Source organism: Nansenia antarctica (genome assembly GCF_963989245.1).
Source record: "Nansenia antarctica genome assembly, chromosome: 7".
Taxonomy (NCBI): Eukaryota; Metazoa; Chordata; class Actinopteri; order Argentiniformes; family Microstomatidae; genus Nansenia; species Nansenia antarctica.
Genome location: NC_137677.1, coordinates 39213282 through 39227923, shown reverse-complemented (window position 1 = coordinate 39227923; position 14642 = coordinate 39213282). Strand labels below are relative to the sequence as shown.

Genomic DNA, 14642 nt, shown 5'->3' with positions numbered 1-14642 from the left:
AACTTGAATATGTTTTGGTAAACAGCAAAAATTCTGTCAGAGTCCAAATATATATGGACCTAACTCTATTTGATTGCACAATAGCCATTACATACAACACCATTAAGTACACAATAAAAACATAACAAAGGTGAGTAGGTATTTTGGATTGCATGCTCTGAGGTAACAAAAGACCTAACCCTAACCCTAACATTTTTAAAGGGGGTGTAAACTTTTTATATCACTATACAGATGATGACCTTTTTATGACCATTTATGGAGAGTGAAGAGAGACAACTCTCAAGGAGGCCTGGATCATTTCAACACAACTCCTTCAGATCCACCTCGCTTACTGGTTACAAAGAAAAACATTTATTTCACCACTTCAGTAATGGGGAGGGGTGTTTAAGAATCAGTGCTTCCACAGCACATACTGTACTGACCGTCAGTACTAACACTCATCAAGGATACATGTTTCTCTTATTGCTGTGATTTGGGCTATAAAGTTTGGATTGAAGAAGCTTAAACCAAGAGAAAAAATGGTTGTGTAGTAAAGTAGTAGAAGAAGCCAGTTTGGTTGTGAGAGGTGTGTTATAATCAAAGAACTGGAATAACCCACTGTGAAGATAAATCACGTTTTTTGGACGAAGGAGGAGTTTATAATACATAAACTGATTTGATAAACTGAATTGATTAGTTACTGAGACTCTATTAGCTTGACTCTGTTAGCTTCATTACTATTACTGAGGCTCTGCCCTGTGGAATCGTGAAGGTAGGGGGAGAAATCAATCTGGAGATCTGAACTCTTCTTCCCACGATGGACAGGGACGTTGATATTGACATAAACTGGAAGCAGCAGTGGGAAGACAACCAGGTGTTGAAGCATGTGAGAAGCTACTCTCTCAAAGTCTTCTTTGTTGTCCTCTACAGTCTCATCCTGGTGACAGGAGTTGTGGGAAATGTGGTCACAGTGCGTGTGACCCGGGTGCTGTTGCATAATGGCTATCTTCAGAGGAGCGTGACAGATCACATGGTGTCACTGGCGTGTTCCGACCTCCTGATACTGATCATCGGGATACCTGTGGATCTCTATGTCATGATGACCTTCCCGTTCAGCACCATGCAAAGCCAAGTTTCCTGTCAACTCTACGTGTTCTTGCACCAAACGTGCAGCTACGACACCATCCTGAATGTGGCGACCCTGAGCTTCGAGCGCTACATGGCGATATGCCACCCTTTCAGGTTCAAGGCTCTGACGGCACGCTTGGCATCTTACCTCATTGCCTTCGCCTGGGTGACGTCTGTGATGGTGGCGCTGCCATATACGTTCATCATGGGGACGATGGACATTACCTTTCAGCTGGAGGAGGGGCCTGTTGAACTGAGGTACTGCACCATTCTGCAGGGTCGCTGGAGAACATACCAGGGTAGTGTCTTGGGGGCGTTTATCGTATACATGGTGGTGCTGGTGTCGGTGGCGGTCATGTGTCGGCGGATGATCCTGGTCCTACAGAAACCCATGGGCCCCATGGGGGGAGGGGCCAATGGAGCAGAGGGCACACCCAAGCACGAGAGTTTAAGGGTCAAGACCAGCCGCAAGCAGACCATCCTGTTTCTGGGTAGGTTATTTTTGTAATCCTCCATCTCCTCCAGAAACAACATGAATAAATAAAACCTGATCAGCCTCTGCCTCTTTCTCTCCCCCATCTTTCTCTCTCCCTTTCTCTCTTCCTCTGCCTCTTTCTCTCCTCCTCTCTCTCTTTTTCTGCCTTTCTCTCCTCCTCTCTCTCTTCCTCTGCCTCTCTCTCTCCACCCTCTCTCTCTTCCTCTGCCACATTTCCCCTGCCCCCTGACCGCCCCCTGATCCCCCCCCTTCCTCACAGGACTGATCGTAGGAGCTCTGGCTGTGTGCTGGATGCCCACCCAAGTGATCCGGCTGTTGGTGATCGCGTCTCCCAAATGGTTAATTGACAACCTCCACTCCATGATGGATGCCAGCACCGTGGCGATCATCTTCTTCTACCTCAGCTCTGTCATCAACCCCTTCCTCTACAACATCTCCTCCACACAGTTCAGACAGGTGACCCGAATGACAATAATAATAATAATAATAATAATAATAATAATAATAATAGTAATAGTAATAATAATAATAATAATAATAATAATAATAATACATTTAATTTGTAAAGCACAGAAATTGTTGCTACAGAGCAAAGCAAATGAACGAATCATAACAAAACATAAATTGATCAGTAACTATGACGTTGAACGAGTCAATCTGGGATGGGTACATACAGTGATCTGCATAAGTAACGGGATAGTGCAGCTTTTTTTCTTCGTTTTGCTCTTCACAAAATCTAACACTTACGTATGAGGTTAAAGTTCACATCCTCAGCTTTTATTAGATGGTATATGTTTACAGACTGGTTTCATTTACATTTACATTTTTGGCATTTAGCAGACGCCTTATTCCAAAGCGACTTACAATCAATACATTTGACTAAGCAAGTGAATCATCAATCCACCAGTCGTAGCAGGAAGAGTAATCCAGCTCAGGCCCGGGGCCATTGATAGAAGGAAAAACATATCTCATCATTTTATATAGACACTGGAGAAACAGAGAAACAGTACAAGGGGGGCAATATAAGTTTTTAGGGACATAGTAGAGGGAAAAAGCGGGTGTCTTCAGGAGACGCAGTGCTGGGGGGCAGTAGATGTCTCAGGAGGAGCAGTTAAGGTGTAACCCGAAGAGATGGGTCTTCAGTCTACGACGGAAGATGGGTAGTGACTCTGCAGTTCTGACAGCCGTGGGAAGCTCATTCCACCAGCGGGGTTTCACCATTCAGAAATTCCAACACTTTTTTATGCATAGTCCAGTCAACAACTTTTGGGCCTGAAAAACTCCCTTGTTGCTATGGCAGTGTGTTTTGGGTCATTGTCCTGTTGTATGATGAAGCGCCATCCAATGAGTTTGGAGGCATTTGCTTGGATTTGAGCAGACAAGATGTTTCTGTACGCTTCAGAATTCATCCTACTGCTGCAGTCAGCAGTTACATCATCAATGCAGACAAGTGAGCCAGTTCCAGTAGAGGCCATACATGCCCAAGACATAACACCTCCTCCACCATATGTGACACGTTCTAGTGTTTTGGTCCGCATCTCGGCATCCGATGTAATGTTCAGAATTTTCTTTAGAAAAATGTTAATAAATTTCCGCGTTGTTGAAAATCAATGACGCATCGCTAGTCAACTAACACAGCTTGTTTTGTGAACCTGCTAATTGTAATGTAAAGTAGTTTTATAGTTAACTAGGTAGCAGTGGGGATTACTCACCGTATCATCGTATGAGCATCATTATGTATGCATTTTGGGTTATGAAGTCACCTTTGGTACTCTAGAATGTTGACAATTTGGTCAACTTTATTCATGCTCTGCACTAACAGACTTATCTCCTGAACAGGTGTTCCTTCAGGTGCTGCGCTGTCGTCTCACCATCCAACACATCAACAAACGGACCCTGAGGCCTGAGGGGAACTCCCAGGGACAGACCATGACCACAAGGAGTTCCACTGCCCCCCCCACCACCAACACTGTCCCCCCCACCACCTCCAACACTGCCCCCCACCACCACCAACACTGCCCCCCACCACCACCACTGCCCCCCTCCACCAGCACTGCCCCCCCACCACCACCAGCTCTGCCCCCCCCCACCACCAACACTGGACCTACCTGATGAATACTCAGTGACATTAGGATGTTTTTGTTGACTAGTAATAATAATAATAATAATAATAATAATAATAATAATAATAATAATATCTTAGATTTATATAGCGCCTTTCTCAGATCCAAGGACGCTAGTATAACTTGTGTTATTGTTTTATTATCCATCATGTTGATTGTAGCCAGAACTGAATCATGATGTTCCTTGTTGGTACTAATACTCAAGCTCCACCTTGACTCCCTCCTAAAGATCTCTTCATCCCCACTACCCCCGACTACAGTTCATCTACTGTAAATAATAAAAAGTAATCCTTCCTTCTTGTAGCATTGTGACTGCCAATGGCCCCAGGTCAGGTAGCATAGATTTATTTTCTTATGATGACTGATGTATTGATGATTCACTTACCTTAGACAATGTACTTGTTGTAAGTCTGCTAAATGTCAAACATGTAAATGTAAATGTAAGTGACCTGAAGCAGAGCCACCAAGCTGAGAGAATAGTAGCAAGGTGTATTAAAAAACAATAACAGCTTTGAAATGTTTAAAATCCTCCTTATATTGATTGAGTTAGAGCATATAAACTATTTAATCCAAGACCAAGTAATACAATACATTATATAATTTTTAACCTGTCTGTAACAGTGGGAGTTGGTTATAACATATCTGTAACAAGGGGAGTTGGTTATAACCTGTCTGTAACAGGGGGAGTTGGTTTTAACCTGTCTGTAACAGAGGGAGTTGGTTTTAACCTGTCTGTAACAGGGGGAGTTGGTTATAACCTGTCTGTAACAGGGGGAGTTGGTTTTAACCTGTCTGTAACAGGGGGAGTTGGTTTTAACCTGTCTGTAACAGGGGGAGTTGGTTTTAACCTGTCTGTAACAGGGGGAGTTGGGAATATGCTAGCTCCATCATGAGTAACTTTGCCCAAGACTTGCATTAGCTGCTCAAGTTCAAGACTGAGCATCAGCTCAGCGGGCTAACACTCTTCACGCATTCAGGCGACCCTAGTTCAACTCCAGTCAGTCAAATAGTATGACAGTGTGAACCCTGATTATACACAGCCTAACTGAAATATATTCCATGAGCAGCACCTGAGGTCAGGATGGATGCATGTGAGGAGACGTCTGATTGGCTGAAAGTCAGAGTGCCAACTGAGAGAGTTTCTGAGAGGAAATATATGTATTATAAACTCCTCCTTCGTCCAAAAACCGTGATTTATCTTTAAAGTGGGCTATTCCAGTTCTTTGATTATAACACACCACTCACCACCAAATATTCTAGATACTCTACACTTAATTTGTCTGAGTGCCAACTGTACGTCTATGTTCTGTTCAGTCTGTCAGGCGGGGGGCCAGATTGAGCACCCCATAATGATCTGCATGTCAAAGCCACTCTAGGGAGGCAGGTGCACACTCTGAATGGTGACGCTACAAGCTAACTACAAGAACACAGCAAATCAATTCTGTTTGTTTACCGTAATTACCCTAGCGTCATCATGTTAGCCTTTTATCTTTCTCTAATTATGCGTAATTATTTCCCCTAATGGTTCTCATTGTGAATGTGCCCTCGAACTGCTGTTTGAAAGCAGGGTGATGAGATCTCGTTGATGTGTTGAAGAACAAACAGCTGAAGAATCATGGCTTTGAAGCTAGGCCAGGGGATGCCGGTGGAGGTAGAAATCGGAGGACAGGCTCACTGTAATGCATGGAATGGATTCAGGAATAGTATCAAACATACTATTCCTCATTCCATGCTTTCCGATTCCTACCTCCACCAGCCTCCCCTGGGTTGTGGCTAGACTGCAATAAGATGCATAGGAGAGAACAGCAATATGAAGGCAGATGTAAGGTGGACATTCTATAGGACACCATGCTGGGGTCTGAACTGATACTCCTTACACTGGTAACCGATCTGAGGTAACTTTGATAAAAAAAAAAAAAACACTAGACATGAGTTCTTCAAAAACATATTTATTTATTTTAGAGACGAGAATGAAAATACATGTTCACATCGTTTTAATAGTGCATCATAAGAATGGAAAAAAGACTCACACTTCAGAAAACATCAGAGACTCTCAGAAGAGCCAGATGATACAGTAAACCAACATGATCACACGTTTATAGAAATGTGTTGACATCTTTTTCAAAAGAGACCCATTAACGATCTGTTAATGCATAAAAGGACGGGACATTTTCAAAACAAATTTGATTGGTTGGATCAAAGAGAGAGAGAGAGAGAGAGAGAGAGAGAGAGAGAGAGAGAGAGAGAGAGAGAGAGAGAGAGAGAGAGAGAGAGAGAGAGAGAGAGAGAGAGAGAGAGAGAGAGAGAGAGAGAGAGAGAGAGAGAGAGAGAGACAGCCTTCCACCAAAAGTACCTGAGAAAGTAAAAGACAATAACAATCTCCTTCATAAGATAGACACACAACAATATCATAAGCACCTTTGAAAAAATATGATTTCAAATATTGCAAAAAACACACCATCGGAACATCATTTTAAAACATGAGTCTTCAGAATAATTACAAACGTCATACAATGCGCTTCTATCTGCCCCCTCACCAGCTGGTTAGACTGTCCAGCATGGGGATTACGTGGAATTTGTTGAATATCTCAAAACTTTCTTAGCTCTTCTATAGGGTGGTACAGTACAGTAGAGACTTCAGGGGAGGCTGGTGGAGGCAGAAGTCGGAGGACGGGCTCATTGTAATGCATGGAATGGAATGAGGAATGGTATCAAACACACGTGTTCTACCTCCACCAGCCTCCCCTAAGTAGAGTACAGTAAGGTACAGTAGAGTACAGTAGAGTACAGTACAGTTCCAGAGAGCTTAGGTTTCGTCTCACAACTCATTGGGGTTCAACTCATTTCAATCATATCATAAAAATCATCAAACCAGAACAGATACTGATAGCCTACATGGGTTAAAATAGACACCACATCATCGACCGTGCTTGACTGATTCTGCCTGGCGCTAGGGGACCAATGGAAGAGTCCCGAAAGCGTTGAAAGCCTGCCCATCAAGCACTGTGGGCAGGCGCACAGAAAAAACGCTCCCAAGACATTTAAAAAAATCCCATTTCCAACCCAGCTGTGCTGGATAGGCTGGACTGAGGCCCGAACCCTAACAGGCATTACCAAGGGAGCTTGGCAGATGGACAGAGAGAGAGACAGACAGAGAGAGAGAGAGAGAGAGAGAGAGAGAGAGAGAGAGAGAGAGAGAGAGAGAGAGAGAGAGAGAGAGAGAGAGAGAGAGAGAGAGAGCACTCCAGAGTCGTCAGTCACTTCTGGTTAACAGGACGGTTATATTGCCTCCTGCAGTTAACGGAAGTCATTAAACGTCTCGCCTTCACAATGTCCACTGTGAAAACACTCCATAAACCTGTATAAACCTGTGTACACAGGCTAGGCAGAGGGACAGGCAAGTTGGGAGAACGTCCATTCCCAAAGCCTGCATTCGTAGCTTCAAGAGTCTCAGAGGAGGAGTGATGATCCGGGATCTGTGTGGCCTTCTAGATTAGAATGAGTAGATGATAAGGACCTGTGGAGGACCTGACCCTAGATCAGATGATAATGATGATGACCCTAGATCAGATGATAATGATGATGACCCTAGATCAGCATCCCTACTAGACGTTCATGAACACTCAGGATTGTAGTGTACATTAAAGTTGCAGGGCACAGGACTCTTTTTATAAATACATCACATAAGTGTTTTTACCCATCACATAAAATCATCAACAGAATAAAAGTGAGTGATATTTCATATATTGACACACAAAATATGATATGAAATTCAATGACCCTCTTTCATGGCATGAAATGGTCTGCTTGGAGACAAAATGTTTTCTCAGATAATTTAGCAAATGATAATTCATTTTGGTTACCGATCAAGAGTAATCAATCAGTCATCTGTTTTTTGAATTGTTTTATGTCCATCGAGAAGTGGTAGATTTAATCTCTGTTGCAATAAAACAAATAGCTATATACCAAATATTCTCTATTAGAACTAAAGCGGGCAATTTTACTGTCAAATAATTATTGAAAAATCAAGACATTGAAAGATCTGTCACCTTAGTGTTTCGAAAGCGCTTTTACATACATTTCATAACATATAATCAAAACAATAAAACAGTGGAGTATAACTTTCATCTTCGAACATGAATAGAATCGTAGAGCTGTATCTATCTCTGAGTATAGAACTGTGTAGTGGTCATATACAAAACACTAATTAAAATACTTTATTCGTATTCCACTGCCTACAGTATTTACAGTTTTGAGATGCTAACTGTTTTCAGTTGAAAAGACAACAACAAAAAACCTGCAAATTAACTGTCCAAACAGCATAGGGTTTTGTATTGAAGCTTAGTCGAGCTATGCTATGCTAAGCTAACCGAGAGAGCAATAGCCTCCATAGGTTTTTTTGTATTGTAGCTTAACTATGCTAAGCTAACCGACAGAGCAATAATTGTATTGTAGCTTAGTCGAGGGTTTAGTGTTAGTTCACATTCAAACACAAAACTAAAAGGTCTTCATGGCGGTTCTTCATGATCCAGTGTTGCCTGACAGACGGGGTCAGAGACAGAGGAGAGAGGAGGTGCGTTTGATTCAGCTCACACCCAGCGCACCGGGTAGGCGGGCTTAGGATCTCAAGAAAGAGAAGGAGAAATGTTCTCTCTCTCTCCCTCCCCCTCCCCCTCTCCCCCCCAAGCGGTCACATGGTATGACAGAGTGAACCAATGACATGACAGTCTGGTGAGCGGCAGCACCGTACAGGATTGTTCCATTGTTCCACATGACAACGTTCGACGTCGTAGAAAACACACACACACACAGTCTCAGTGGAGGCAGAGCTGTGTGTGTGTGTGTGTGGATGCTGTACAGTATAAAGAGTCGTCCGGTAGAGACGGAGAGGCAGCGTCCGTCTGTCTCCACCCTGAGGAGGACAAACATCTGGTAGAAGAGAGGAGGCACTGAGGGTGTGTGTGTGGGGGGGGGGGGGGGGAGTTGGAGGTCTCCGATTGGTCGCTCACAAGATTGTCGCTTCGTCTTGACGACGCGCCGCCGTGCTGCACCTCACCACCTGGGGAGATGGACGTAAGGAAGGGTGAGAGACGCACACACACACACACAGAGACAGAGACAGACAGACAGTAATAAAACCTCAGACATTCTGATCACCACCTCTCTCCCCTCCCACTCAGCCTCAACCTCAATGAGGCAGGGGAGGCTGGCGGAGGTAGAAATCCAAGGCTCATTGTAACTGCATGGAATGGGATGAGGACAGGGTATACAAGAATCTTGAGGTTAATTTCAATACCTTTCTAAGACTTTTTAAAGACCTTGTCAATATTCTTCCAGACCTCACCGCCACTTCAAGCTGTAACCGTTTACATCAGTGACACCTTTAACTTAACAGTTTTAGTTTGCAATAGACTAGACCACTATCATACAACAGAATTTCCGGTTCATCTTTGTTTTTTAATAAAAAATAATAAATTCACGAACTTTTATTAAAACTCAAAATGTATTAATCAACTTTTAATACTTTTCAAGACACCGCGGATACCCTCGAGGAATATGCAGGACCAAGTCTGTCAAAATTAACAATAAATATTGGTGTATACGGTGTAACGGATCACCTAACTCACAGATCGAATCGTGTCACGGTTTTTGAGTCACGATTCGGATCATTTTTCGGATCAACACAAAACATTATTTTTTTAAATAAAAACTGCCTTTTCCTTGAATTCTGTAAAAACACCACTTTCATTATGTGAAAAAAACCAACAACATTCAAGATGTCAAAGCTGGTCATATATATATATATATATATATATATATATATATAACATATTCTACACTCAAACATTACATATTATACTGAAATACACATTCAACTTAAATTATAGTGCAATATGAGAGAGCAAGGCGCCTGGTTGCAGCAGTGAATCACTGGGCTCTTTAAAGCAGACGAATAAACATGTTTTATGCCACTTTTAACTAAATAATAAAGTGAACCCGGTATGAACCCGGTTGAACATGGTATGAAAAAAATGCCTACATTATCAGAAGTTGTCAAGCTACCTTTTTCGTGCCTCCCGTCATAATTGACAGAAGCCAAAGTGCTCCCATACATACAGGATTTAAATGACGAGGGAGGCATTTCGAGTTCTTCTCCGCCGAACAACGTAACTAGCTCGCCATGATATACTTGGGCCGCGTTCGTAAATTCGCTTTGAGAGCGCCGGAGCGCACACTGGGACCGACGTCATAAAGGGACCAAGTAATTTGATTGGACAAGAGGCGTTCCTTGAATGCTGATCAGATTCCAGAGCGAATTTACGAACGCGGCCTTGTTGTTGTGGATTCCCAGCTTCACGTGTAGTGAGTAAACAACAGATTATTATTTTTTCGCATTATCAACCTATCATTGCGCTTTAGAGTAAAACAAAGCATGCAACTGTCGCGTCTATCTTTTCATGGCAACTCTACATTGTGATTTACAAGAGATATTAACTAATATTAAGTCATATTATTACTTGTTAAAATGTTGCAATTGATCCACGGTACACATGCATGCCGAACCGTGGAGGGCTATCCGTTACACCCCTAATAAATATATAGATAAATAAATGAATGAATAAATAAATGAATACACAGTAATAAGGAAATACATTATATATGTATTTATTCTTTTACGCATTCATTCTTTGTTTTCCACATTCTTTTCCACATTCATTCTTTGTTTTCCACATTCATTCTTTCCCCGATTATCAGATCTGTATGCAAATATAGGGGCGTATCTTGCATGTTGTCCACACCCCTACGCATTTTCATTGGTTGATACCGCGCGTGACGTGGTGAAAGCGACGCAGTCTTGTCTCAGTTATCACCACAGAAGGGAAGAGCGTCTAGTCCATATATATATACTAGTCTATACTAGTCCATCAGCACAGTATGGGAGAACTTGGTGATAACCATAATACCCAGTTGACTCAATTAGACATATGCGCTCTGCATACTAGTCAAGTCATACTAGCCCCTACTTATTGTTTTATGTTCATCTTTTTAAAATAAATGAACATTCACTACTGTGGTGATATTGGCAGCAGGCTATAAACTATCAGATCACCAGGGTGGCAGAGTGGTATCAGCATGCAATTCTGGATTTTTTTTTATGTTGGAGAATTAAAATGCTTTTCATGGTCAAATATATTTATTACATTTCAATTTTTTCAATTGTGTTACAAAAAAGTGCAACCGCCGCATTTTGTAATAACCTGCACAATATAGGCAAATGTTATTACATTTTGCGTTCAGGCGATTTATTACATAATGTGCAGTTATTACATAATGAGGCTTAACAAAGGCAAACATTATTACATTTTGCGTTCAGCCAATTTATTACATAATGTGCAGGTTATTACATAATGCGGTGTTATTACATATTGAAAGTGACTTTTTATTACATTTTGGGATTTTATTACATAATGTGCAGTTATTACATAATGAGGCTTAACACGCCCCCCTGATTATTATTTCTTATGATTACTGATGGATGTTCACTTACTTAGACAGATGTATTTGTTGTAAATCGATTTGCATGAAGGCTTCTGTTAAATGTCAAGAAAATAAACATTCAATTAAATTCAACCCCTCTCTCTTGAGGCAAGGATCGAACCAGAAACCTTCTGATTGCTAGCTGGCTGCCTTAAACCCTGTGCCAAACACACCACTCTGTTGTTTCAGATGCAAGCTGATACCTATCTTTTTATATCATTTTATTTATTTATCTATCTATCTATCTATCTATCTATCTATCACACTCTGAAAAAAAATATATATCTATATATCTTATAATATAATATTTCCAAAAAGACACTTGACGGAACTGTTTTCCGGGATTTAGTTTCCGCCTGTGAGACATTTTTGACACACATCTTACTTAAACCAGACCGTAAACCTGGTCGCTACCAGGTTTGTTCTGCAAACAGCAAATTATCTGAGCCACATTCATGGAACGGAAATTGATCTGAAATTATCGTGGATTATCAAAACAAGTCTGAATTATCTCTAATTGCGCTTTGTGGAATAGGGCTCAGGTATGGTGGAGTGATGGAGCGGGAGAGTCATTATCTATCCTGTGAAGTGTTCTGGCTCGTCTGTTCTGTCTCCTCCAACATATTTACTACAACACTACCCTCCACTTACCCTCCAGCCTAAGTCACGTCCTGTCTCCCTGTCTCCCTCCCTCCCTCCCTCTCCCTAAGCACTTTGAATTGCCCCTGTTGTATGAAATGTTGTATGAAATGTTGTATAAAATGTATGAAATGTGCTATACAAATAAACTTGCCTTGCCTCTCTTCCTCCCTGTCTCCCCCCTTCCCTCTCTTCCTCCCTGTCTCCTTCCCTCCTTCCCTGTGTCCCTCCCACCCTCCCTGTCTCCCTCCCACCCTCCCTCTCTCCCTGTCTCCTTCCCTCCTTCCCTGTCTCCCTCCCTCCCACCCTCCCTGTCTCCCTCCCACCCTCCCTGTCTCCCTGTCTCCTTCCCTCCTACCCTGTGTCCCTCCCACCCTCCCTCCCTCTCAGCGCCAAGTCCAAACATTTACATGTGTATACACACACACAGGCACACACACACACGCACACACACACACACGCATACACACGCATACACACGCATTCGCACGCATTCGCACGCATGCACACAGACACTGACAGATACACACAGACAGACATGCACACACATACGCAAACACGCACACGCACACACACGCGCACACACACACGCACACACGGCAGACAGATGGTCGGAGGCAAGCCGTCGAGGAGAGAGACCCACACGGTCAGCATTCTAGAGTACAGAGGGGTGAGTTCAATCACCAAAAATGCATCGGAAAACTTCCATCGGCGATCCAGGTGCGTTTAACACTAGGGCAGCCTTTCACCTACTCTTAGCGCCGCCTCAGGGGTCAAATGAAGCTGCTATTTACACACAAAGACCACTAGTTGGCACCTCTTGTACATTTCGTACACAGAAAAAACAGCAAAATAGCTTTATACTAGCTTATCCTGATTGATGATTTTGAAAATATAAGGATACTGGGTTGGTAGAATGCACATATCTAGGAAAAGTCATGAAAGGAGTGTCCTGAAATTTGATCGAGAGCAAAGATATAAAACATGTTTTACTCAAATGGTCAAATGACCCCACCCATGGCTGTTCTAGTGTTAATGACCCCACCCATGGCTGTTCTAGTGTTAATGACCCCACCCATGTCTGTTCTAGTGTTAATGACCCCACCCATGTCTGTTCTAGTGTTAATGACCCCACCCATGTCTGTTCTAGTGTTAATGACCCCACCCATGGCTGTTCTAGTGTAAATGACCCCACCCATGGCTGTTCTAGTGTAAATTACCCCACCCATGGCTGTTCTAGTGTTAATGACCCCACCCATGGCTGTTCTAGTGTTAATGACCCCACCCATGGCTGTTCTAGTGTAAAGTATGATTTCGACTTCCTCAGTGATCCTCTGATGAAAGCTTAGCTCATTTAGTTCTAAACGTTCCCCCCCCCTCAACATCCTCAACCCCCCTGGTTCGTAAACCTGGACGGACGATTTAAAAATATTTCAAAAACGTTTGGTTTACGTCTCTCTCTCTGCCCTGTGATTGGCCCATGGTAACAGGACGTGTACAGACAGACGGGTCCCTACCTTGTGATTTGTCGGTGGATCAGGAGCAGAAGCTCCCGTCGTCAGGGGAGACGGTGTGTAAGGGGATAAGGCTCTCACTCTGTTCACTGTCATCTGGACATCTGGGGGCGGGGGAAATCAGAGTTATAACCTTCATCATCATCAAAGTTATAACCTTCATCATCATCATCATCATCATCATCATAGTTATAACCTTCATCATGATCATCAAAGTTATAACCTTCATCATCATCATCATCATCATAGTTATAACCTTCATCATCATCATCATAGTTATAACCTTCATCATCATCATCATCATAGTTATAACCTTCATCAGCAGCATCATCATCATCCAGTGTTTCCTCTATATGCATTTATTCGTGGCGAGCCGCCACGAATGAATTTCCTCCGCCACTAATTGATTCAGACAGTCCACTTTGATTCAAGGCTGCGCAGAAAGGCAGCGAGTTATTATGACCGGAGAACAGAAAAAAAGCAGATTGAAGCTAGATTTAGGCCGCTTCCAGACCTACATTTCGTTACGATTTAGGGCGTAGTTAGTTACAATATGTTACAATGTTGCAATTAACCTCGTCGTTTGTGTTCGCACTGCAATCGAGACGCTCTCAACAGGCAAAAAACAGTTTTGTGATTGGTCCGACTTTAGCGGGACATTTGGATTTCTCTCTTCGCCCGTCGCCGGTCCCTTTAATCCCGTAAACGTATCCTAATCGAAAATGCAACATCATCAGCGACGACTGTGGGTTATTGCATTTACTGCTGTTCTCTGGTTCATGTTCTTATACCAGTGCTCAGTATAGAGTATTTTAAATGAACATTCGTAATGTAGTCTCTGATGTTCATGGTCAATTAAATCAGCCTATTTTGTGAAACAAATAATGTTCCCGCTAATGGGTTAACCGAGCATTCTCGCACCTAGCTTCGAACTATTCATAGCAATATGCGCGGGGCAAAAATAATCTATTGCCTCTAAAATCACCACGAACAGAACGGCGGAGGTACGGGTAAGCAGGGCTCATGTTGGTGTCCTCAAAGGTAAGAGTTGGTTTTCGTTAACTCAACTGATAGCATTACCTTGCTGTTGTTGTTTACCGAATGCTCCATCTGACTGTCACACTGTGATTTTACTTGTGTAAACAGTTAATGAGTAACATTAGCCGGTTTTGTGCGTGTACTCTCATGTAGGCCTACTTCGTATTGATCTTTCTGTGTGTGTGT

The 14642-nt window shown here is 42.6% G+C and overlaps 2 protein-coding genes across 2 annotated transcripts in view; one reads left to right on the top strand and one right to left on the bottom strand.

The window, feature by feature from the left end:
- Nucleotides 1–796: 796 nt before the first annotated feature.
- On the top strand, nt 797–7223 carry LOC308162588 (G-protein coupled receptor 39-like; the record flags this gene model as incomplete). The annotated part of the gene is made up of 4 exons (XM_080536733.1): nt 797–1598; nt 1863–2059; nt 3443–3574; nt 7107–7223. The coding sequence occupies 4 exons, from the start codon at nt 797–799 to the stop codon at nt 7221–7223; spliced, it is 1248 nt and encodes a 415-aa protein (XP_080392859.1).
- A 6191-nt stretch (nt 7224–13414) lies between these two features.
- Nucleotides 13415–14642, bottom strand: part of LOC308161714 (solute carrier family 35 member F5-like) — a 31833-nt gene continuing 30605 nt past the window's right edge. The window contains exon 16 of the mRNA XM_080535774.1: nt 13415–13522. Within this exon, the coding sequence (XP_080391900.1) occupies nt 13441–13522 (82 nt within the window). The 3' untranslated portion in view covers nt 13415–13440. The remainder of the gene's footprint in view (nt 13523–14642) is intronic.